The 22,830-nt window shown below is 38.0% G+C and overlaps 4 protein-coding genes across 4 annotated transcripts; 3 read left to right on the top strand and 1 right to left on the bottom strand.

The window, feature by feature from the left end:
* Positions 1–1,045: 1,045 nt before the first annotated feature.
* Positions 1,046–1,622, top strand: CBG04402 (the record flags this gene model as incomplete). Its single annotated transcript, XM_002634353.1, has 2 exons — positions 1,046–1,279; positions 1,545–1,622. The coding sequence occupies 2 exons, from the start codon at positions 1,046–1,048 to the stop codon at positions 1,620–1,622; spliced, it is 312 nt and encodes a 103-aa protein (XP_002634399.1).
* Positions 1,623–3,286: 1,664 nt separating this feature from the next.
* On the top strand, positions 3,287–5,046 carry CBG04401 (the record flags this gene model as incomplete). The annotated part of the gene is made up of 3 exons (XM_045235985.1): positions 3,287–3,399; positions 3,447–3,582; positions 4,846–5,046. The coding sequence occupies 3 exons, from the start codon at positions 3,287–3,289 to the stop codon at positions 5,044–5,046; spliced, it is 450 nt and encodes a 149-aa protein (XP_045092665.1).
* A 246-nt stretch (positions 5,047–5,292) lies between these two features.
* CBG04400 lies at positions 5,293–6,354 on the bottom strand (the record flags this gene model as incomplete). Its single annotated transcript, XM_002634351.1, has 4 exons — positions 5,293–5,623; positions 5,669–5,949; positions 5,991–6,254; positions 6,307–6,354. 4 exons carry the CDS (start codon positions 6,352–6,354, stop codon positions 5,293–5,295), a joined length of 924 nt encoding a protein of 307 aa, XP_002634397.1.
* A 6,186-nt stretch (positions 6,355–12,540) lies between these two features.
* Positions 12,541–17,607, top strand: CBG04396 (the record flags this gene model as incomplete). Its single annotated transcript, XM_045235983.1, has 11 exons — positions 12,541–12,739; positions 12,799–12,926; positions 12,993–13,782; positions 13,832–14,092; positions 14,143–14,219; positions 14,266–15,041; positions 15,112–15,280; positions 15,532–16,396; positions 16,449–16,618; positions 16,681–16,766; positions 16,797–17,607. 11 exons carry the CDS (start codon positions 12,541–12,543, stop codon positions 17,605–17,607), a joined length of 4,332 nt encoding a protein of 1,443 aa, XP_045092664.1.
* Between the last annotated feature and the right edge of the window lie 5,223 nt (positions 17,608–22,830).

Genomic DNA, 22,830 nt, shown 5'->3' with positions numbered 1-22,830 from the left:
TGAATCGGGCGATCCTCACCCCGGATAATAACTCAAATTCCTCAATTATGCGTAACTGAATGAACCAAATGGCTTAAAATTTTCAGGTCTTGTCTAGTTAGGTACCCTGAATCGCAAGAAAATTTCAACATAAGATTTTTTTACGGGCAGGCAGGGGTGAATCACTGCTCTCACGGGGCGGGGGCGAGGGGCTCCCGCGTGAATGCGGGAGCCCCGTCGCCAACTTTATGCGTATTCCACTCAAAGTCGAGTGTTGAATCAGGGACCGTTTTGAGACGCAGACAAAGAAAATAATTTTTTGTTACCTTCTGCTTCATTTCTTTCTCTGTTTGTAGTACCGATTTCTGATATTATCTATGTTCTGATTTTGCTGACTGTCAATTTAAAAAAGCAAACATGATTCTAACTACACATAGAACGAATTAAGAATCAAGTTATGTCTTTGATGAGATTTCTCCCAATTCTTTTCATGGGAGAAACAAATTTTATACTGAAGAACCCAATATAAAAACCACCATTATGGTAAGCAGTTTGGATTTCTAAAAACAATTGAATGCCACTCGATTTTTCCAGGTATCAGGTATCAGTCTTCTATTGCAGATTTCATGGTATCTGAACATTTTCAGGCTTGTCTTGATATCGATTGCGACGAATGGGAACCATTAATACTCGCTTGTGGCCTGCAACTTTGTTTAACATCCAAATCCGTCAACTGATGATTCTTGAAATCTTCTTTTTCATTTCTCTGACTTTGATTATCTACAGGTTACAAACTATATCCAATCAAAACGATCGGGTTTTAGAAATGGTGAGTTAGGCACATAAATTATCATTTAAATGATTATTGCATTCAGGAAAATTCACTGCAGTCTGAATTTGATTATATGGAAAGATAGTAGAGTCGTTTGGGAAGAACATGTAATTTCCAAGACAGGATTCGATAGGTCCGACCGTTCCGCAAAAGAAGAAATCCAAATCAAAAACAATTTCCAACGAACGATATCGGTTCAATGCGGCTGATTTCCTAAAAAGAGCATCTGTGGATATGGATTATTCTAACAGGTCAAATTTGAAACCACTAATTGGATATGATCAAACTAATCTTGTTTTACTTGATCGTCCTCAACCACCAGAGGATAAAGCATGGTGCACATTTGATAAGAATCCAGTACTCACGATCAATTTGGCAAAGCATATCAAGCCTATTTCTGTATCATATCAACATTCTGAATGGCATGGGACAATTCCGAGTGAGGCTCCAATAAGATATGATGTAGTGGTGAGTTGATTTTTCAGTTTTCAAGTTTCTCGTAAAACCTGTAATGGAAGAGCTTCCTCACTTTTAACTTTGAGCTAAGTTTTCTCTGTCCCTGTCAAAGATACATGAGAATGTTGTCAACTGATAATTTTTTTTATCATTTTGATATCTTCCACGTGAGCCTAGGAAAGTTAGCTCTTGTGTGATGATGTCCTGACTTTCATCTGACAGATCTTATTGGTAAGCGACAATATAATCTATACAATTATCTTCGTATTTTTTTCAGAGCATCCAAGTGACAACTACTGCCTACCCTGCCCAAGTTGAATTCGAGTCTGTACTGAATACAAATTCTCAATTTTAGGCGGATTAAAACTGTACCGTACTCTATGAAAACAATTGCTGCGCCGAGTGTCCCGAATGTTGTCAGGAATGTATCAATGATAATAACAGCATATTTTTGGGAAATATTTGCTATTTCATAACATGTGTTATTGTGTGGGTGCTACTAGGATACTGCTTTTCTGCATTCCGTTCTAATGAACTTAGACGGAATGGTCGATGATATTTTCTTTTTATTGTCATTTTATTATATTTTTCTCAGGTACATACTTATTGTCAGGTACATTGAAAGCTATTCTTTTGTTTGTTTCATGATTGTAATTAGGACACTTGTGATTTCTGATGTTTTTCAAGAAATGAAGTTTCTCGAATTTTGAGTTTTGACTTCTGGTCGGAAGCAGAGAGGGGATCGGTTCCATGTCGGATTCGTCGGATCTGATCGCGTAGATGATGTCGGATCTGTAAGTCAGATATTTTTTGAAAATGATTATTTGGCTCCTTTCTAAAAGTTTTGAAAATTTGAAAATTTTTGAAGTTTTCAAAATATGATATGTGAATGTGTTTGGTGAGTTACTAACGATTTAATGAATTTATATTTGAAGTTCAGAACGGATCTGAAATCACAGAACATGAAAACCTTGATAGATTAATACTTATTGAAACAGAAAATACCTTCCCCATTATAAATAGCCAAAATTTTCCTTAAAAAGTCTGCGTTCATTCATCAAAAATCCGAAGCTGTGCTCAAACTACACATTTTTCCCTACGAACCTTCTTCATTTCTCAATTTTCCTCTCATTTCCAAAAGATCTTTTGCCCAAAATGCCCTGCCTCCATTTTCGAACATTCATCCCATTTTCTTTTTCCACAAAAATTTCAATTTCAAATCCTATTATTTGGGGCGATTGACCGTTTCATTGATGGGCTCTCTCCTTTCAATTCTTTTTGTGGAGAAAATTGAAAAAGCCTTTTTGCATCTTTTTTTCGGGAAGCTCCATTGCGAATAAATGCAAAGTCCCCCCTAGCGGACCCTCGTTGTCGGAAATGGGCCTTGTGGAAATAGTGTGCAGTTGGAAGAGACGGAGACAGAAACCAAGCCGTCATGCTCCGTGGTGAATTCAAGGAGACTCCTCGCGACTTTTTGTTATTTTTTCTTCTTTTAAAATGATGCATAAATGCAGTTAAATATTCAGTGCATTATACTTTTCTTAAATGAGCAATGTTCGATTAATCTATGATTAAAGAATACCTTTTTTGAACTATACAGGTTGGCGCACAATTACCCAGACTTATAAAAACGGGTATATTCTTTGACATGAGTATCTTGGAATTGGAAGCACAAAAATTGTTAGAAATGTAATTTTACGTTTGATTCAAAGTTACTGAAATTTACAAAGCGATTCCTCAGGTCTAGTTGGTCTTATGATCGTCCAAAGATGCCATCGTGATTTTCATGAGTTGAAGCAACTTTGACAAGCGATAACTCAGCTCAAAATTAGTCAAATATTTTGTAACTTGGTCAGTTTACTGATGAATTGTTAAAAATTTCGCTATGAAAATTTGAGCCAAGTACAACGCTTCACTCAAATTTCATACTAGTACAAACTTGAGTCCGTGTAATTGTGCGCCACGCTGTATAAGTGCACATTTTATAACCCTCAAATTTCCAAATTTCTAGCTACCAAAATGGGAACTGGAACATCCCGACTAGTTCCTACCCACCCATGCGATTCAACTGATCTTGTCAACGACTACTATCATTTTCCCAGCCAGCGTAGTCTGGAAATCGCTGAAACTAGGTATAACTTTTTTCCTTTTGAGAATTACCATTTCTAGCTGATTCTAGAAATCAAAGAATGGAACGTCAACTCAAACTCTATCATGCTGTAACTATCTTCGTTGTGATCTTTGCCATCCAAATGGCCGTTTTCTTACTATCGATTTATGTGATGCATCTGAATATTGGAACCAGTAACGAGTTGGTAAGATCATCGAAATAGATTTTGCTTCTGAAACTTTTAGGTTGAAAGTTCTGCTTTTCAGATAAACAGATTGGAATCTCGAATTGAAAAACTCGAAACCCCAAACCGTCTGGCTGACGCTGACCCTCAAGAAGAACTAAGAATCAATTTCACTTTTAGCCTCCCGACAATTTCTAAAGAACCCGTTCAAATCCCATCAAATTTTTCCAATGTTGCCAGTTTCATGAATGGTGCTTCTGTAGATTCCAGTCTCTCTTCTAGCTCAAACCTCGCCCCATTTATTGGGAGAGATCAAAGCAATCTTGTTCTATTGGATCGAGAGAATCCTCCAACATACAAAGCTTGGTGCTCGAAAGAACAACAACCAATTTTGACGGTAAATTTGGTCAAGTACATCAATCCAGTAGCTGTTTCCTATCATTACACCGGCTTCGAACGGGATGATGCTATGAGAACGTTTGATGTGAAGGTATGTATTGATAGGGGGACAAGAGATTTTTCTTTGTTTATTTTTTTGAGTTAGCGTATGCATTCTGATGTAACGGTGTGTATATTGATCTAAAAATTCGCATTATTATTTTCAACGTATGCCGACTTTCCCCCGACAGTAGCCCTCCAGTTTCTATTCAGAAGCCGTTCAGCCGCCAATGGGCCGTTCAGTGTTTAGAGAAAGGTTTCTGATAAAAATTCGAGAAACATAAAGTTAGAATTTGATTTCCTTGACTCTGATGACCAGAATCTCAAAAAGTCATATTTCTCCCCATTTCTGGGTGGGTCGCCGACGTATCATCGTTCACCCTTCAGCGGTCTTCAGCCTCGACTGCTCTGTTTTTACCACACCTGCGGCCTGTGTTATTTCAAGAAAATTATTTTTTCATGCCGTCCCTTCTCTAATTATCGACATTATAAAAATTATTTGCAGGCCTGTCTCGATTACTATTGTAACAAAACAAAACCACTAGTTCATGGATGTGAATACAAAACAAGCGATGACTCGGAACAACTATGCACCATCCAACCCAATGATCTTGGTAAAATTGGAAAAGTTCAATTCCATTTCCATCAAAAAACGTGCGTATCTCTTGTTCGAGTGTACGAAGAGCTGAAGGAAGAAGTCACAACAAGCGATTATAAAAATCTGGAAGATGCGAAAATATGTTCGAGTCTCACATACAACTACCACCACAATTATTTTATGTATAACATGGTAGGTGTAATTTTAGCGATTACTGTAGGAAAGAAAATAATTTCCTGTGATTTAAGAACCACAAAAACTGCACTGTTCTCTTTTCGAAACACTGTTGCTCCGAATGTCCAGAATGTTGTGGTGATTGCCTGATTGTGGATATTAACATTGAAACAATTATTCACGCGATTATCTGGTTCTTTGGAACCTTGTTTGTGTCATTCTCCGTAATTGGAATCATCTATATATGCTGGGCGAAAGCTCGATACGATCCATAAATTGAGTTATCACATTTCATGTAATTTATTAATTTGACACCTTGAAACTTGGGCAAAAACCAAATTTTTTTAACCAAATTTTATGTTTCTGAAGGATAAACTCTCGGCTTCTTTTTTGAATATAGATCATGAAAAAATATTCAGGGCCAATAAATCAAAAAAATTTTGTAATTTTCGTGAATTGTTCGCCGTGTGTAAGGAAAATGAACAACAATAGTCAAGAAAAAAACGTTTATTAGTATAGATCTAGCACTTCAAAGATCGCATCCACCAATCCTTCTTCACGGATCCATTCGACTCCTCATCTTTTCGTTCGACATTCAGAATCACTTGATTCCCCTCATCCAATGGTTCCGTTTTCACCTGAATCGAAGCTGCATGAGCACGAATTCCACCTTCGTGGAACACAAAATAAGAAGTGAAATTCTTTTCTTCCATGGGTGTCTTCTTTTCAGATGACTTCTTCTCGGATGTGATTGGTTGTTTAAGCGTTTCCACCTTTGGATTCATCAGAATCTCCTTTTCAATCTTGCATCGGAGGGTGTTGACTGGAACAGCTCCATGACGAATGGATGGGCTGAAAATAATCGAATAAAAAAATTCAGAATGTTTTATTGCTCACATGGCAGTGTCTTCAGAAGTCGTTGGCCTCTCAATGACAGTAATCAATCCACTGCTAGACGGGGACGGGGACATTGGAGCATCCAAATGTTCGATGGCAGTGATAACTTCTTGCTTCGGTTGAGTGATGTTGAGACCTCCCTTCCTGATGATGACATATGGTTTCGGGCGAGTGGTGACATGAGCTTCGAGGATAGCAGAAGTCCACTTGTAGATGGATTCGTCACGAACGAACAGATGAATGTTGCCACGTGGCATCTTGATCTTGATGTGGCTTCGCGACTGAAAAAGTACATTGGTTGGGCCATGGTCCTAAAAATTACATATTTCATCTTCGTTGCCTTGTATTTGTCACAATCGGTCAACACATGTGTGGCATCGCGAAGATTGACGATCAATCCCTTATCCTTGGAATCGTACACAATCATGTCACCACTCTTCGTCACCGTTGTCATTCTCATCTTCAACGAGGAGATGTCGTCAGGGAAGAAGGCGTGCTTGGTACGGAACATGCACATCACACGTCCACGATGAAGAACGTCGTCTGGATTTACACGCCATTCGATGACATTTGGAAGAGGGATCATCTAAAGATTCATAGAATTAGATTCTTAGAAAGCTTCAGACTCATGGGTTTACCTTGTTAAGCTTCTGGTTGATGGGCTTTCTTTGGATGAGCACTTGCATCTTGATAGGGGTTAGTAGAGGTTGTTAGTAAGGGTTATCGAGAGGGAGTAAGAACTCGGGACTGATTTGATTACTTTTGTTTCGGAGCCACATCGACATTTTGGACGACATTGGAAAGTTAGAAAAAAATGGAACAGTTCACGGAAAAAAAATTAAACGAAAATGAATATGATTACTGAAGGGAAAAATATTCGAAGATCAACGGGATTACTGTAGGAGAAAAAGATTAGAAATGAAAAAGGATTACTGTAGGCCTACATGTAGGGAAAATATTCCAAAATGGAAACGGTTAATGTACTGAAAAATATTAGAATTAAAAAAGATTACTGTAGGAAAAATTACAATTTTTCAATCTGAAATAATAAGATACTGACAGAATCTGCCATTCTAATTGTACGGCTCTGGAATTCAGAAGACCTAAGAGTTTGGGCAAAAAATTCGGGGGGTACAATGATTCGGGGGTACAAGGGGGTACAACTAATTTATCTTCAGATTCCGAAATACTGGAATTCCAAAGTTCTGAAATTCTAAGAATTCTGAGATTTTCAAGCTCTGAAATTCAGGAATTCAGAAACTCCCTCAAAAAAAATTGTACCCCCGAATCACAAGCGTTGTATCCCTAAATGAAATGGGTTGTACCCCAGAATCATTGATAGTTTGTACCTCCGAATCGTTGCACCCCCGAATTTTTGTCTCCACGAATTTTGTACCCCCGAATCACCAATTTTGTACCCCTAAATCAGTTGTGCCCCCTTGTACCCCCGAATCATTGTAGACGCCTCTAGCGTTTTATATATAAGGAAGATAGTAAAAAACATTTGAAACAGTAAAATTTGTGATGATATTAGTTAGAGTAAATATCAACAAAAAAAAAAAGTTGGGCATCAATTTTCAATCATAGAACTCTTTTAAAACCTTTTACATTAATAGATCCAATTAAACAAGAACTAGCTGCATTTGTTCTGAATACTTTGTTTGCAAATTTTACTCAACTGGCTTAGAAAGACTAGAGAATAGCCTAGAAAACTACAGCAATTTTGCATTAGAATATTTTTCCAATCATTTTTTAAATTAGTACTGTAAAAGAAAAAAAGTCTCCAGAAGACGCCAGGAAAAATATCAAAAAAAAAGTTGGGCATCAACTAAATTAAGAAAAAATCAACAAATTAAGCAAAACCCCATTTATTCCATCACCTATGATATTCTTCTTTTAAAAAAATCATGAAAATCATACAGAAGCCAATTTTCAATCATAGAACTCCTTTAAAAACCTTTTACATGAAAAGCTCTAGCTACTTTTGCTCTGAATATTTTGTTTGCAAATCTTACTCAAATGGCCTAGAAAGACTAGAGAATAGCCTAAAAAACTAAAGCAAATGGCTGGTTTTTCTTCCCTTCCGCATAAAAATAAACCAGAAAACCCCCCAGCTCGGCCACGGCCATGGACTGATGACGTCATCGCTCGCAAATTGTATTTTTGAAATTTTCTCCGTTTTCCTTCGTTTTTCATCGTTTTTGCTCAAATTTTCGTGGTAATTAATCGAAAAAATTTAATTTTATAATTTTTGCAATGTTTTATTGCCTGTTCGAACAATTTTCGAAAGAAAATAGCTCATTTTGGGCTAATTTTTGGGATTTTCGAATTTCGTTGGTAAATTGCTAATTTGTGATTGTTTCCTTCAATCAATGATCTAGAAAATTATGAAAAGAAATGAGAAAAAATTCAATTACCACGAAAATTGAGAAAAATTGAGAAAAATCGGGAAAAAAACGGAAAATTGGGGTAAAAACGAAGGAATATTGAGAAACAAAGAGAAATGAAATAGAATTGAGAAAAATTGGTATTGAGGAAAATATCAGCTGGGTTTTAATTTTAAATTAAGCATTAAAAACCTGAGTTTGTAAAACTTGTCAAGCTTATTTTACAGATCTCCATTTTCAAAAAGAACAATGTGACAATGAGAAATGAAAAATTTCTGTCGTCCTAAATTCCGAGATGCCGAAACACTGAAATTCCAAAGTTCTGAAATTTTCAGATTCTCAGATCCTGAAGTTCCGAAATTCTCAGATTCCGAATTCTGGAATTCCAAAGTTCTGTAATTCTGAAATTTTGAAGTTCTGAAATTCTGAGATTTCGAAGTTCTGAAATCCTGAGATTCTGAAATTCGGAAATTTTTAGATTCTCAGATTTTGAAGTTCCGAAATTTTCAGATTCCGAAATACTGGAATTCCAAAGTTCTGATATTCTAAGAATTCTGAGATTTTCAAGCTCTGAAATTCAGGAATTCAGAAACTCCCTCAAAAAAATTGTAACCCCGAATCACAAGCGTTGTTTCCTAAATGAAATGGGTTGTACCCCAGAATCATTTATAGTTTGTACCCCGGAATCGTTGTACCCCCTTGTACCCAAGAATCATTGTACCCCCCGAATTTTTGGCCAAGAGTTTGTGGTGTGTTCTTCAAGACATAAACTTCAATATAAATAATTTATTCAGCTTCTAGAATTTGTTTTTCAAATCCAAATATACAAGTGTACAAGATCATTACAAACATCAATTGATCTATCCCCAGAGCAATCCTCTCCAGAACATTCTACGATGGAAGCGACGGCAACGCCAGCCACAGAATCCTCCGTATCCCCATCCCCATGGAGAGAATACTGCAAAATAAAAGGATTTGAAATTTAAAACTTCACGAGAATTCAAGAAACTTACATTGAGCATCAGAAGATTGAAGGAAGGCACAGAGAAGGACAAGAAGGAGGATGAGAGTGAATTTCAGAGATGCCATCTTTTTCAGAATTTCAGAATTTATTTCGAAAGCTATTTAGAAAGTACAAGTTCTTGTTGTGTTGTCTTGCCTCTCGCGTTCTTCTGATTTTTATAGGTTGATCTTGTTTTCAAGAAGACGTCAAGGATAAGAGACGCAGACAATTCAAGTGACATCATCTATACAAACAAAATGTCATGAGAAACTTGATAATTGTCTACTGTTGTCTGAATGGGTGGAGGACTATTCTAGACTGTTTGGATTATTTAGAATCCAAATCACGACAACGTCACGTGGCGAATCTTTTCAGTAAGAACATGTTGATTTCTTTGGAAACTTCGCTGAACAAAATGATCAGAAGATTGGTTGTACTGTTTATGAAACTTGAACAAATTAGTAGAACACGAGTTTTGAAATCAGATTAGGTTATGTGTTTAGAATTTTTACTATACCTAAACTACTTCAGGAAAAATGATAAACAAAATGATGTATAACTTTTTTCTGCGAAAATAAGATCAACCTATAAAATACAAAATGGAGTCAAAATTCTGACATCAGAACAATTTTACACATTCCAAAAAAGTTCTAGTATTCTGAAAAAAAATGGCTTCTCTGAAATTCAACATTATTCTCCTTCTCGTTCTTCTCTGTGTCTTCCTACAATCTTCCGATGCATGGGGATACGGATACGGATATTGTGGATTCCATTGCCGTCGATTCCACCGTAGAATGTTCTGGAGAAGCTTGCTCTGGGGATAGAGCAATTGGATTTAAATAATCATGTACACTTGTATATATCTATGATTGTATCAATAAAAATCTAGAATCTGAATAAATTATTCATTACATTTTTTGTTTCAAATAATACACTCGATTTTCAAGATCTCATGAATTTCAGAACATTTACAGAAGCCCCTTCTCCTGATCAGTATTCATTTTCGAAACCGATTTTTCCTTCCTTGGCTGAATGCCAAGTTGCTCATCGTGTCGGCTTGTTCATCCCGCTGTCTTCCCTACAAACATTTACTGTTTTTGGGGGCTCTCCTTATTGTCGGTTCGACCCCAAATTAGTTTCGGTTGGTCTCCTTTGGTGCTCTCTCTCTCCATTCCGTCGTCCTCGCGGAAAAAGAAAACAAACACTGTACGTGCTCAAGCTGCTGATAGAGGATAACGAGCAAAAGATTGAGCTGAAGAAAGAGGAAGGAGGTGGAGAACACAAAAATGTGCTTATGGGAAGATTACACATACACGTGTAAACACAAAGGATAAACGAACAAAAATATGGCCGAAAGGAACGGAAGAGGTCTATGATGAGTGACCAGAACAGTTCTCGATTTTTGTTACAAATGACCGAATCGATTTTTAGGAGATTTATATTATTTTACAATGTCGTTTGTGGACTTTATGAAAATATTTTAACTTCATGAGAGAATATTTATATTAAGAAATCTATTGTTGCTTCTAATAAACCGACACCCCCATCCGTTCCATCGATTTTAATTACTGGAATGTCTTTAATAGAGTCGAACCTTGACCTCCACTGTAACATGGAAGCATTTTTCAGTTAACTATTTTTTGTGCCAGTCGATTGGTACATTTTTGTCTTCAGGGGTTTCTTGAGACCCACTCTGATCACGTAGTTTCGGACGTCGCTGGCAACTTCTTATCTTAGGTTGGTCCGATTAAGGATAAGACCATTACTATAGCCAACCAAGAACCTTATGGAAAGGTTCCGACCTAGTAGTATTCCAAATTCCAACTTTAGACAAAAATCTGACCATATACATCCGTTTTTGAGCAACTTCTGATGAGAACCTAGCCAACATCTGTCCAAAAGCCGAACCGCTACTCAAGTTCTGAACAGAAGTTACAAGCCGACAGCCAAGATTCCTTCACAAATTTTTATAAGTTCACCATACATCTTTCCAACAACCTAAACCAGTTTCTCCAACCCTTGCCTTCAATCTTTCCAATGTATTTTATTGAAACTGTACAGAAGAGCATCGACAAGCTCCTCCCAACTGTTCGCTCTGCATACCATTCCATTCATTTCCCTCATCTTCTTCTTTTTCTTCTTCTTTCCCGTCCTGCCGCTTATGCATATTCAATCTACTCCCTTAGAAGCTGCAGAGGTCAGACGCAGCGGCAGAGTCTGAAGTGCAAATAAAGAGTCAGTTTGCCTACTACTACTACTACTACTGGAACACATACCTCTCTCCCTCTCTGCTGTCCATCATCTACCTGAGCCATTCCATCCACCCATCTGACCACTGTTTGACCTGTGAGCCCCCTCTTTTACCGTCTGTCGTCTCTCCGATTTCATATGATGTTTTCGGAACTTAAGAGAGCCCAGAACGAAACGGACGACGTTCCCTTCTATGATGTTTGCTTGGTTTTCGGAGGAGGGCTCTCTCCGAAACACCCCAATGCTCCCTTCAAGTTGTTGGGGCCGTTGTTGCACTGTCTATTACGATTTCGTATTCTTCGCTTCTTTTGTTTACCTCATTTCCGTACTGTATGTCGGATCCTTGATTTTCTAGGGATACTGGTAGTCATAAATTTTGTGGTTACTGTAGTGGACGAGTTTTTTATTTTACTCTGTCTACCAATTTTTGGAAGACTCATCCTTTTCGTTGGATCAGATCTGACCGAAGTTAATTCAAAATTGTTCTCCTGAATTTCTTGCACTTTTTCTCCAGCTCAGTCTGAATCACCAGGACGGGTTCTCTTGTTTTTTTAGTTTGCTCTTTGTGCACACATATAAATAGCCAGCATCTCAACAATAACAACGTCGCACCTTTTGTGTAGTGAAACATTCGCTTAGTCTAGGATTTCAGTAGGAAAAAAGTTGCACTTTTCCAAATTTTAAAGTGTATTATTCAATTTCTACATGTTTCAAAATATCTCAATTTTCTATTTGTTTGAAGCACAGTACACTGTAAACACTAATAGAACTCCCTCGAAACCGTCAACTTTGGGTTCATATATCTCGGTCCGTGTAAAATATATCAATCACTACTAGGGATTCACTAGTCAACTGACAAAAAGTTTATCATAAAATCACAATTATTTCATCTGTTAGCCACTTTTTGATATCTTTTACAGGAACAGAGAAAATTTGGCTCCAAGTTGAAAATTAGGAGCCTCTCTATTTCAGGTTGCACGGTAGATGTATTTATGGTCTTTTCTGTTCACTGAAAGTTTTTTTTGAAGATTTCGGTCAAATGTAGTCTCGATGATAGTCGATTTTTTTGAATTTTTTCATTAGCCTTTTCAAAAAAAAGTCTGCACAAATATGTTTTTTTTTTGATTTTTGAAATCTATCCTGCATCTCATTTATCCGCCAGTTTTGGAAATTTGTCGTCTTGGCCTTTTTAAAATTCATTTCGGCTTCAATTTTTTCTAATTTCAGCATAGATGCGACGGGGAAGTCGGCACCCGCTCTCAGCGGTGGTGCTGCTCCTGCTCACCACATTTCCCCATCTAACCCATAATCAAAATATCGGACTCGGAGGAATCAATCAGAATATTGGAGGAACTGTTCAGAATCCGACAATTAATCAAGTTTCCCCTGGACAAATTTTCACAGGGACGGGCACCAATCCGTATTATGGAGGTGAGACTTTTGAAACAGATGTTCATTGTAACCTGACACCTTTGTTTATTCTTTTCCAGTCAATCTCGTGCCGTTCGGTCCAGAAGCTGGTGATTTGATGGTGAATCCGTCAATGTTAACTGCTGGAATGACAATTGATTTGTATATGTTCTTCCCATATTATGGTGGACTTTACAATTACACAACGGTAAGTAAACATTTCGTTTCAAGTATTTCATTATGTAGGGTACTGTACTAAATTATTTTTTTTCAGATCTCTGTCAATGGGTACCTTGGTTTCGCCACAGTCCTCGACCAAGGACCAACAATTAATGTGGGTCCAGAAACAACAGATTGGCCCCGACAAGAAGATCCAGCTATGATTGCCCCATACCTCTGCAAACAACAAGTTCCTCAACAAGGAAACCCAGCTCGTCGTGCAGGAGTCTACTATCGTCTTCTTCTTCGTCAATCCCTTTTCGGGAGAGAAACAAACTCAAATCTCAATTTGGGTGGCTCCCTCCAACAAAACGCATTCTTCGGACAAACTGCCAGCCAAGCTTGTCCAGGAACTGCCGACAGTTATGTTAGATGTGACTCAAACAGTGACTATTTCCTAGATCAAATGATGATTTGGGTACAAGAAGGAGTCGCCGGAGGAGCCATGTTCCGTGCTGATGCTGCTGTCGTTGTTACGTGGTACAACACTGCTTCTGCCATTTCCGGAAGATCCGATATTGATGCAGGACAGACTGGAACTTACCAAGTTGTCTGGTTGACCGACTCCACCGCCCGTCTTTCGTATGTTATTATCAACTACGATCGTCTCGGTTTCGATGCTCAGGACTTCCGTGGAAACTCAAGATCCGGAAGATGCCGTGCCGTCTTTAACGGAGGAAATCATACTGGAACCGTCGAAGTTGATCCAACCCAACCATACAAGAACACTCCGAAGGTACTTGCTCAACGATCCGGAGTTCCACACATGGTCAGAGGTAGATACATGTTCAGAGTGGATGATGTGGTCAGACCAGCTGGATGCTCTAACAAAACTGGAGGAACATGTAAGTTTTGAAAGCGGGCGTTTTCTGAATTCATTAAATTCCTTTCCAGACCCAATTATGATCTATCCAAATATTGTGAACATGTTGGGAGATATGACTGTCGATGTCAATGCTTGTTGCCTCGATCGTACCCAAACCTACAAAATGATGATTGAGGAAAGAGAAGTCGCCACATGTCAAGTCATTAACTCAGCCATCGCTAGATGTTCTCTTCCAAAGATCTACGATTGGGGAACCAAGACTGTCTACTTCCAGCCAGATTCTAGAGGAGCTAATGATGAGAAGGCATTCGTTGGTTATATTTATTTTGGTGAGTTTTGAACCTTTTTTTTTTTCAAAAAACCAGAGTTTCATTTTCAGTCCCGCCCACACTGGACCCGATGAGGTTAGACATTGGTAACATCTACGAATGGTACAAGAATCCGATGACGAATTATGTAAGTGGTTTTTTAAATTGTGATTTCGCAAATTTTACTTTTTCAGCTAATGCCCATCACTTGGTATCCTAGGAACTTCACAAATCCAGACATCCTTACCAACGGAAACAACATGGGAGTTCGAATCTCCGACGATTCAATGTATGGAGTCCAACTCGGTCTTTACATTGTCGGATACAGAGAGTTCAAAGATGACGAAATCAAGAAGTTCCGTCCAGAATACCGTACGTTGGCTCGAATCACCACCTACAGTAACCAGAACAATGCTAACTATCGGTGGATGCCACAGGAAGAGGTTATCAACACCAATCAAGTTCAGCAGTGGTATCTGACAGATTGGGAAAGGATGCACACTTTGTATACTTATCGAGTTGGATTCTTCAAATTGGCTCCAATAAATCCAAATGATCAGAATGGTACTTTACTTTTGCCTGGCCTGGTTTCAGCTCCAATCTCTTTGCATTGGCTTTGGACTCCAGAGAATCAGCAGTTTGCCACATTGACCTTGAACCAACAGGATAGAGATCAACGAGTTGAATTCGTAAAGGAGAAATCTAGAGAAATGTGCCACGATTGGTATGATGAAGATGGAGCATTGTGGAATTTCATCAGAGATACTGAGACTAATACATCCTGTCCATGTATTGAGACTCAAGCTCTTTTGGATTTGGGAAGATTCATGCCGCATCCAAGATGCTCTCAAATGTTCCGTGATATCACTTGTACGACAGTTATCGGATCCAAAAATTGTTACATGTCTTCTTCGAACATCTATTCCAGTTATGCAGGTGACGGTAACACTTTCCATAACATGGATACCAAGTGAGTTCGGATTTTTTAATGTTGAATAGCCATATGTCTGGTAAGTATTCCTAATATTCTCTATTTTCAGCCGCTTCATGACTCACTACGGGCAAGTTTGTTGCTACGACGAGAGTGGATATTTGATGCAAACCCCGTATCAGCCGGTTATCAAAACTCAGAAGGAGTACTTCTACAATCCCGGTTACCCCTTACGAGCTTATGAATTTGGTACGGCACCGTATATGGGCCAGTTTGAGGTGAGTAATTTGTAGTAGCTATTAGTAAATTTAGAGTTACAGTATCACGAAATTAAACATTATGCTCCAGTGAGTTAGGCACAGAGCTGAAAGTACAAATCACTTGTCTATAAAATATGTTAACTATGAGTTTTGCTAAACCACTTATTCAAAATCTCACTGATTATAGGTTTAGCATGGATTCGTCATTTTCTTGCAACTTTAAGATCACAAGCCAATAAATAAGTATCGAATATATATTTTATTTTCAGGTTCCTGGTTTATCAGTATTTCACAACGACTACATGCCCTATTTCCTTTGTTGTAAATTTGCCGACTTCCGATGTCAAATGTTCTATTGGAGGCGTCCGTCTTCCGCATGTCAGCAGTATCAGCCGCCGGCTATAGGTCATGCGCAAGGAACGGGAGTATTCCAAACCATTGATAATGATAAATTCATTTTCAATCAACCGGGAGTCTTTAACTTCTTGTACATCCCGCAGTCCATAAGAACTCCAGAAGTGAGAATTCAAACAAGATTGGAAAGATATCCGAACCGGAAAGTTGACTTTGGATTGTTGGGAAGATATATCTCTCAATATGAGTTGGTCCAGCCAACCAATGCTACTGTTATCACTGGAATTGCATTGGAAGCTACTGGAACGGAAAGAGTTATCATTACGACTAGAAAAGACACCCGTAGATTCCGTTACCGTACCAATATCATCGTCGGAAACATCCTTCGTTATTTCGATACCATCCGTCTCCAACGTTTCCGTGGTGTCCTCATCTATGTGAATAATGTAGAACGTGGACAACCGGAAATTTATGTAGTCCTGGAGGAAGCTCAAATCGGAGTGAAGGTCACTGAAAGTTATGCTTTGGATATTGATCGTCTTCCAAACTACCAAGAGAGTATGGGAATATTGGATATTCAAATCTCAGTGTCACCTCAATATGGAGTACGCCCGGATGGAGATAAGACTCAGGAAGCTCAGTACAGACAGTTGTATAACCTACCACGTGTCAGCGGATTGATCCGCCCGTATCCAGATCAGACTAGTGGATCGTTGAACGAGGGATTGACTCTAAATGATGTGAACTCTGATGCCTATAGACAACAGATTATTAATAATTGTAAGTTTGAAATTTTTGAAATAGAAAGTAGAGATTCATGAGATTGTTTCAGACCTTGTCCTTGGAACCGGTGAGCCAGGAACTCAACAGAACCAAGCTGGAACTTTGAACCAGATGATGCCATCTGACAACATGTTCACCACATCCAGAGATGACGACAAACAGTTCGACGTGTTCCCAGAAGCCAGTATGAGATCCGAGCCAATTTACAAGACGGCTCCAGTTTTCGATACGTAAGTTTCAGAGCATCCAGGATAATTAATATTATGATACTAAAATTTCAGCGGATCATACCGATTCGTCCCACAGACCGGAGCAATGATTCTCCAGCTTCTGAACACTTGCAGAGATTTACAGAACAATCCGAATAGTAAGATATTTCTGTTGATACTTAATGTAGTCATAACCTTCCAGCCGACCTCCAACCATACCAGAGCATTGCCACATTGAGTTATGGACTCCAATGCCCAGATGATCCAGGACAGGTTCTCACGGAATGCGGAGATTCTGTTGCTTGCTTGTATGACTATGCACTATTGAACTCAAAGGTTTTGGGTCAAGAAGAGCAAGATTCATGGAACATGTTCACCACTGACCGAGCAATGGCTATTAGACAGTACAACAGTTGTGGAGCCATCAATATTGAGTACCCAGAATACATGATGAAGACTCCAGCGTTGTCATCTGGATACTTACAAGGAGATGTGGCAAGATTCGAGTGTTATCAGTCTCATTGGGTCAAGGGAGATCATGAGTACAAGTGCGGAATTGTTGTTGATTACAATCGTCCAAACGAGTATCGATTCGAGTGGAACAAAGGAAACCAGCCATGGTGCCGATCGAGAATCAAGGAAAATTACTTCAAGTGGTTGGCAGTTATCTTCGGAATCGTCGGAATCATCATTGTGATCCTTCTGATCTTCCTCGTCTTCTGGTGCATCAAACAAAAGAAGCGACAAGAATCGAGACAATACTCTGGCACGGCTGCCTACAGTAACAATGCTTTCCAAAACCAGTCATACGAAACTAAACCACCAAGGGCATTATCTGTGGGAGATCTTTCGAATGCTCCACGAACTGTGACGATGCCTCCGCCACGTGGTACGACGGCGACGCCTATGACAATGGAGCCACGTGGTTTCTCCCCAGCACCAACGGATATTCAAGGATCCCAAGGAGTTGGAGTTATGGGATTGAATACCAGTGTTTAGATTTCTTTTTAGTTTTGTGTGTGTGCTCTAGTTATAAATTAATTTTTGGAGTTTGTTGATGTGGCCTAGAAATCCAATATTTGGGTTTCTGGGCCATCATGGACACTTTCCCTTTCAACTTTCCCTCCATCCCGTTTGCTCATTTCTCCATTTCTTTGTGTTCTCTTTCTTTTTTTGTTTCCTAATTTTCTATTTCTATTCATCCCTGAAAAATCCATTCGGCTAGTCGGTTGATTCTAGACTAGGGAATGTGCATGTATGTGATGAAAAACTAAAAGGAAGCGATAAAAAATCAGATGCATGCCCATTCCCAAAAATGGTCCTACTTAAATTATTTGCTTTAACAATATTTCAATTCCTTTTTTTCAGTAGGTGCTGTTTTTGAAGAGAGAACTGTTTGTGTTCTTTCTGTGAATAGTAAGTGTTATACACAATTCTCCAATTTTACTGGATACTCTACCTCATTCTGTCTTTCAATTGTGATATTTTTTTCTGTTTTCTTCTATGTTTTGATAATAAAAATTTAAAAGTTACTAGAAGATTGTAGCCGTCGACTGGCGGAGCACAGCAGTCCAAAAGTTTGGTCAGAAATTGCGCTTCCGATAACTTTTAGGTCAGGCGAAGTTCAATAATTTCAAAGTCACCGTTCTCTGATCAAAATAGGCAGGCATTATCACGCTAATATTTCAGGTTATCTAGGAAACTTTGGAACATTTCGGCCCAGTGTGACCTTTGCTAGGGTCCGGTAACCGGAAACAAACGGACACGCACACACACGCACACAAACAAAATTTTCAGGTCAGCTCTACTCGCTTGATGACATCATGGACTATTTTATCAATTTGTATTCTCCCTTTCTTTTTTTTCCTATTCGAACCCAAAGTTGTTATCAATCAAAACTCAAAAATTGAAGGTCGACCCGAACTACTCTTTTTTTCCAAATCGATCTAATTTTCTTTTCGTTGAAAGTCTCTTCTTCTTTTTTTCTAATCAACAATTTTACGAATTCTCGTCTGATAGACATCTTGAGAAATACTAATATTTTCTCACTTCATCTTTCGACTCTCTCCAAAAACCCGATTAAGTCCTTCCTAATTCCGTTAGAGTTGGTGTCAGAATGTGCGACGATAAGACTCTTTATTTTTCAGAAATCTGAGGATCTGTGTTTTACGAAAAATGTATACATTTACGTCGATGTCTATGTTTTTGTCGCATTCTGATTAAATTTCATCTTACTAAAAATTCAAGATTAGAATTGAAAAATAATGAATTTGAATTCCAATTATTGCCTGGAAAATTGTGAAAAAGTGCAAACGGACTTTTATGTGAAAAAGTGATCAGTGATCAAGAAGGCACACAATTTTCTGGATTTTTTTTTCATTCGGGAGCTGTGTTCTGTTCTTTTGCAGAATTTTTCAAAATCGAGAGAGCTCTGAATCTGAAAATTCTAGGTGCATGGAATTCTGAAAATCCGGAAACCTGGATATCTGATAATTCAAAAATCTGAGTAGCGAATCTGATAATTCGGGAATCTTCGAATTTAGATACCAGGAAACCTGTAGAAGGGCCCTCCTTACATTCAAACATTAGCTAATGTTTCCCTGAAAAACATAAGATAAGTTTAGAAGACTTGAATTCCGTCATTCTACTATTCATAATATTTTAAGCCCGTAATTATGAAAATCAGAGCGAGGAAAAATTACGAAATCTTGTTTTTGAGATGTTGAGAAATTTATTTTGCTGAAATTTTTTGAAATCTGAAAATCAGAATATCTGAAAAATATAAATAGTGCATCAGGGTATCCAGAACTATACGATTCCGGAAAATTTAAACCAGGTCTTATAGTTCTCTATGTCTCCATTCCTATTCCAACCTATATTTTCATGTTATTGAAATCAAGTAGTCGATTTATGATCCAACCTGTTCCAACACTGTCTGCCCCCCTCTCCTCAGTGATCTCCCAATTTCGCCCATTCATTTTTTCCTTCAGTTTTTTTTCTTCCCGAATGAAAAGTCACTTTGCAACCTTTTAGTCGGATGTCCTCCCCTCCTTTCCATCCCTCACAAATCCAAAAAAAAAAAAATTTCCTCCCCGTCTTTTTTTCTTTTTTCTCTGAACGATTAGCCAAAAAAGTTAACGTTTTTGCACTATGTGTGTGTCGTCAATCTCGTTTTTTTTCTGCTGCTAAATGCCACACTAAAATTGCTGTGCACCTTTTTGTGTTTGGGGGCTGCTGCTCAGCTGCTCCAGGAGTTTGAGCTTTGAATTTTTCGAGTTTCTCTTGAAGAGAATGTCTGGAATGTTTTAATCGTTGTAAACTGAAAAAATGTACTTTTGGGTTTCTAGGGGATTTATTGATAACCAGTCGATTTCTACAATCCCTCCAGATGGCTGAAAATCAGATTTGAGCTGGAAATCTGGAAATTTGAAAGGTTCAACTTCCGAGTAATAAGTGGTAGTATTTGATTAAACCTTCATGTCCGATTGGCCAAATTTTCAATTTCCGGGAAACCAGGTTCCCAAGTTTTTATTTGCGTTTTCCCACCCTGATTCAGTTATCAGGTATCCAAAAATGTTAATAATTGAGAAGTTGGAATCTAAAAATTCTGGTTTCCTGAAAATGTCTTTAGGTGAGTTCCTTTCGTTCAAATTCCCTAAAACCCCTTGAAAACAAGTTCAAAAACTGAAAAAAATGTATTCAAAAGTCTAGTCAAATTTTAAAATCCTATAATTGAACCTTCTTCTTCGACCACACAACCACAACTACCACCAAAATGTCAGCGTACCGTCAAACCAGTTCTTTTTGCCGTTTTCTTCTTCCTCTTCTCCTTCTTTTCCCTTCTTCTTTTTTTTCAATTCTAAAATCTTGCGTCATTTTTTTGAAAAACGATTTTTACGTTTCGTTTTTTTTCTTTTGTCAAATCGGTCTGTATCTTTCGGTCAAAAGACAGATACCTATTCAATTGGAAAAGTGGAGAAAATTTCGAAAATTAATGGGTGAAAAAAGGGGAAAAGGGAGAGAAATCGTTAATCGAATCGTCTACCTGATTAGTTACCATTAGAGAACTGTCGTTTCTAGTTTCGAATTCCCTATTTGAATGAGCACGTCTTCAGGTTAGTTGAATTGTTTTCAATAACAAATACATTTTGTTAATTACTTTTTTGTGCCTCTGACAAGATTTTGAGAAAAGATAATTTTGTGTTCTCAGAGTTCTTTGTTCTCTTCCCCGTTCAACACTATTTTCTAACAGATTAGCGTCTCTTATCAGACGTTTTTTTAGACACACAGATAACACGGGTACACTTGAAACATTTTTTGCAACATATTCCTCTTTTTTTCTTTCGAAGATTGTTGTAAATCATCAATGGATTTTTGGGTAGCGAAATTCTTTTTCTTTAGGTTGCTAACCCCTCGAAGGGCGTTTATGAATTGATATTCTTGTAATTTTTTTTTTGATGTCCCCCCACCATTTAGGAGTTGAAATGCAAAAAGTAAAGTCCAGTTTCAATTCTCGAAATTCCGAGAAATCTGAGAAAAACGATAAATAGGGACAGGTGTTTTCAAGACTACAAATAAGAAGGCCTGAAAAAAAACTTTGTCACCTTCCGAGTTTTGTTGAGAAGTTTTGAAATTAAAAAATCCAAACTCCGCCGTAAGACCCTAGGCAATTTGAAGCTCTCGTGTTGAAACTTTGTATACCGTTAAACCTGTAAGAGAAGCGCCCCCTAACTGTCAGCTTTGAGCCAAAATTTTTTTGATATCTTTCAAACCTGTTTTCGTGAAACTTTTCCCCCATTAAAGTCCATAGAATACTCACAAGAAGAGACTTTACATTATTGTGTGCCAAGTCTTCGGTTTGAAATTTGAGAATTCTCTGACGACTACAACATCGTCGTCGTCGTCGTCCCCCGTCAGCTCATCGCCTTTTCATTTCTGTCTTTGGGGCGTTACTAGCAGAATCTTGTTATAATCTTTTATTATTCGTCACTCTTCTGAATTCTTAATGCTTTCAGAGGTCAATATAGATCATCAAAACTGTCAATTAGACACTCCCAACGGACACCAACAACATCTGCCGGTTTCAGGGACTTGCAGTCTGCCAAAAGGTTAGTGAAACGGGAATAGGGAAATGTGATAACTTGATTTTTGTATTAACTATAAATGTAGTGAATTTCTTCAATTTTCTAAATGCCCAATTAACCGAAAATATCGTAATCAAAAATACAGCGTTTCCTCACATACAGGGTGGCGCACAATCACCATGGGACTGATAAAAATGGGTATATCTTCAGACATAAGTATCTTGGAAGCACGAAAATTGGCATAAAAATAATTCTACGTTTGATTCAAAGTCACTGGAATGTTCAAAGCAATTCCTCAAGTTTAAGTATTGTTATGATTGTCCAAAGATGAACGGTGTAATGTTTCTTGCAGTTGTGATTTTCATGAGATGAAGCAACTTTGACAAGCGATAACTCAGCTCAAAGTTGATCAAGTAATTTGAAATTTGGCCAGTTTACTGAAGAATTATTTAAGTTTTCGCACTCCAACCTTGAGCCCAGTACAACGCTATACTCAAATGTTATGCTAGCACAAACTTTAGTCCGGGTAATTATGCGCCACCCTGAAGAATGCCATACTCCCAGTTTAGGGGTGTGCGGAATGGAACTTTTGTGAATTTCGAAATCTCAGAACATTCTGAGTTTTCAAAATGCGAAATTTCGAAGTTTCAGCATATTTCGAATTCTTAAAAATGGAAATTTCTGAAGATTCGGAGTTTGCGGAAATCTAAATTTCGGAGTATTCCAAACTTTGGCATGTTGATTCTAAAATACACGAATTCCGAAATAGAGGGCAATGGTGGAGTTTTATTCTGAAAATTACCTGAACTTTCGGACATGCCAGAACTCTGATTTCCGTTCCGCACGCTCCTGTTCCAAACTTTCAATTCATAGCAATTACCATAAACCCTTTGATAGAATGACCCTCCTAACTTTCAATTTCGAGCCAATTCATCTCGATTTCTGTGAAATATATGAACAAATAGTTAACTGAAAGACGTTTATTACAACACCAAAAACATTTTCTCAGTTGACCACTTTTTGATATATTTTACAGGAAATTATATACCGTAAAACCTCTAATAGAACGACACCCGGATCGTCCACTTTGAGCCTATATATCTCACTTCTTTTGAAAGATATCAAAAAGTGGTTAACT

Source organism: Caenorhabditis briggsae, assembly GCF_000004555.2.
Source record: "Caenorhabditis briggsae complete genome, chrIV, whole genome shotgun sequence".
NCBI lineage: Eukaryota > Metazoa > Nematoda > Chromadorea > Rhabditida > Rhabditidae > Caenorhabditis > Caenorhabditis briggsae.
The sequence above is the reverse complement of the archived record's forward strand: the minus strand, read 5'-3'. Positions and strand labels throughout refer to the sequence as shown.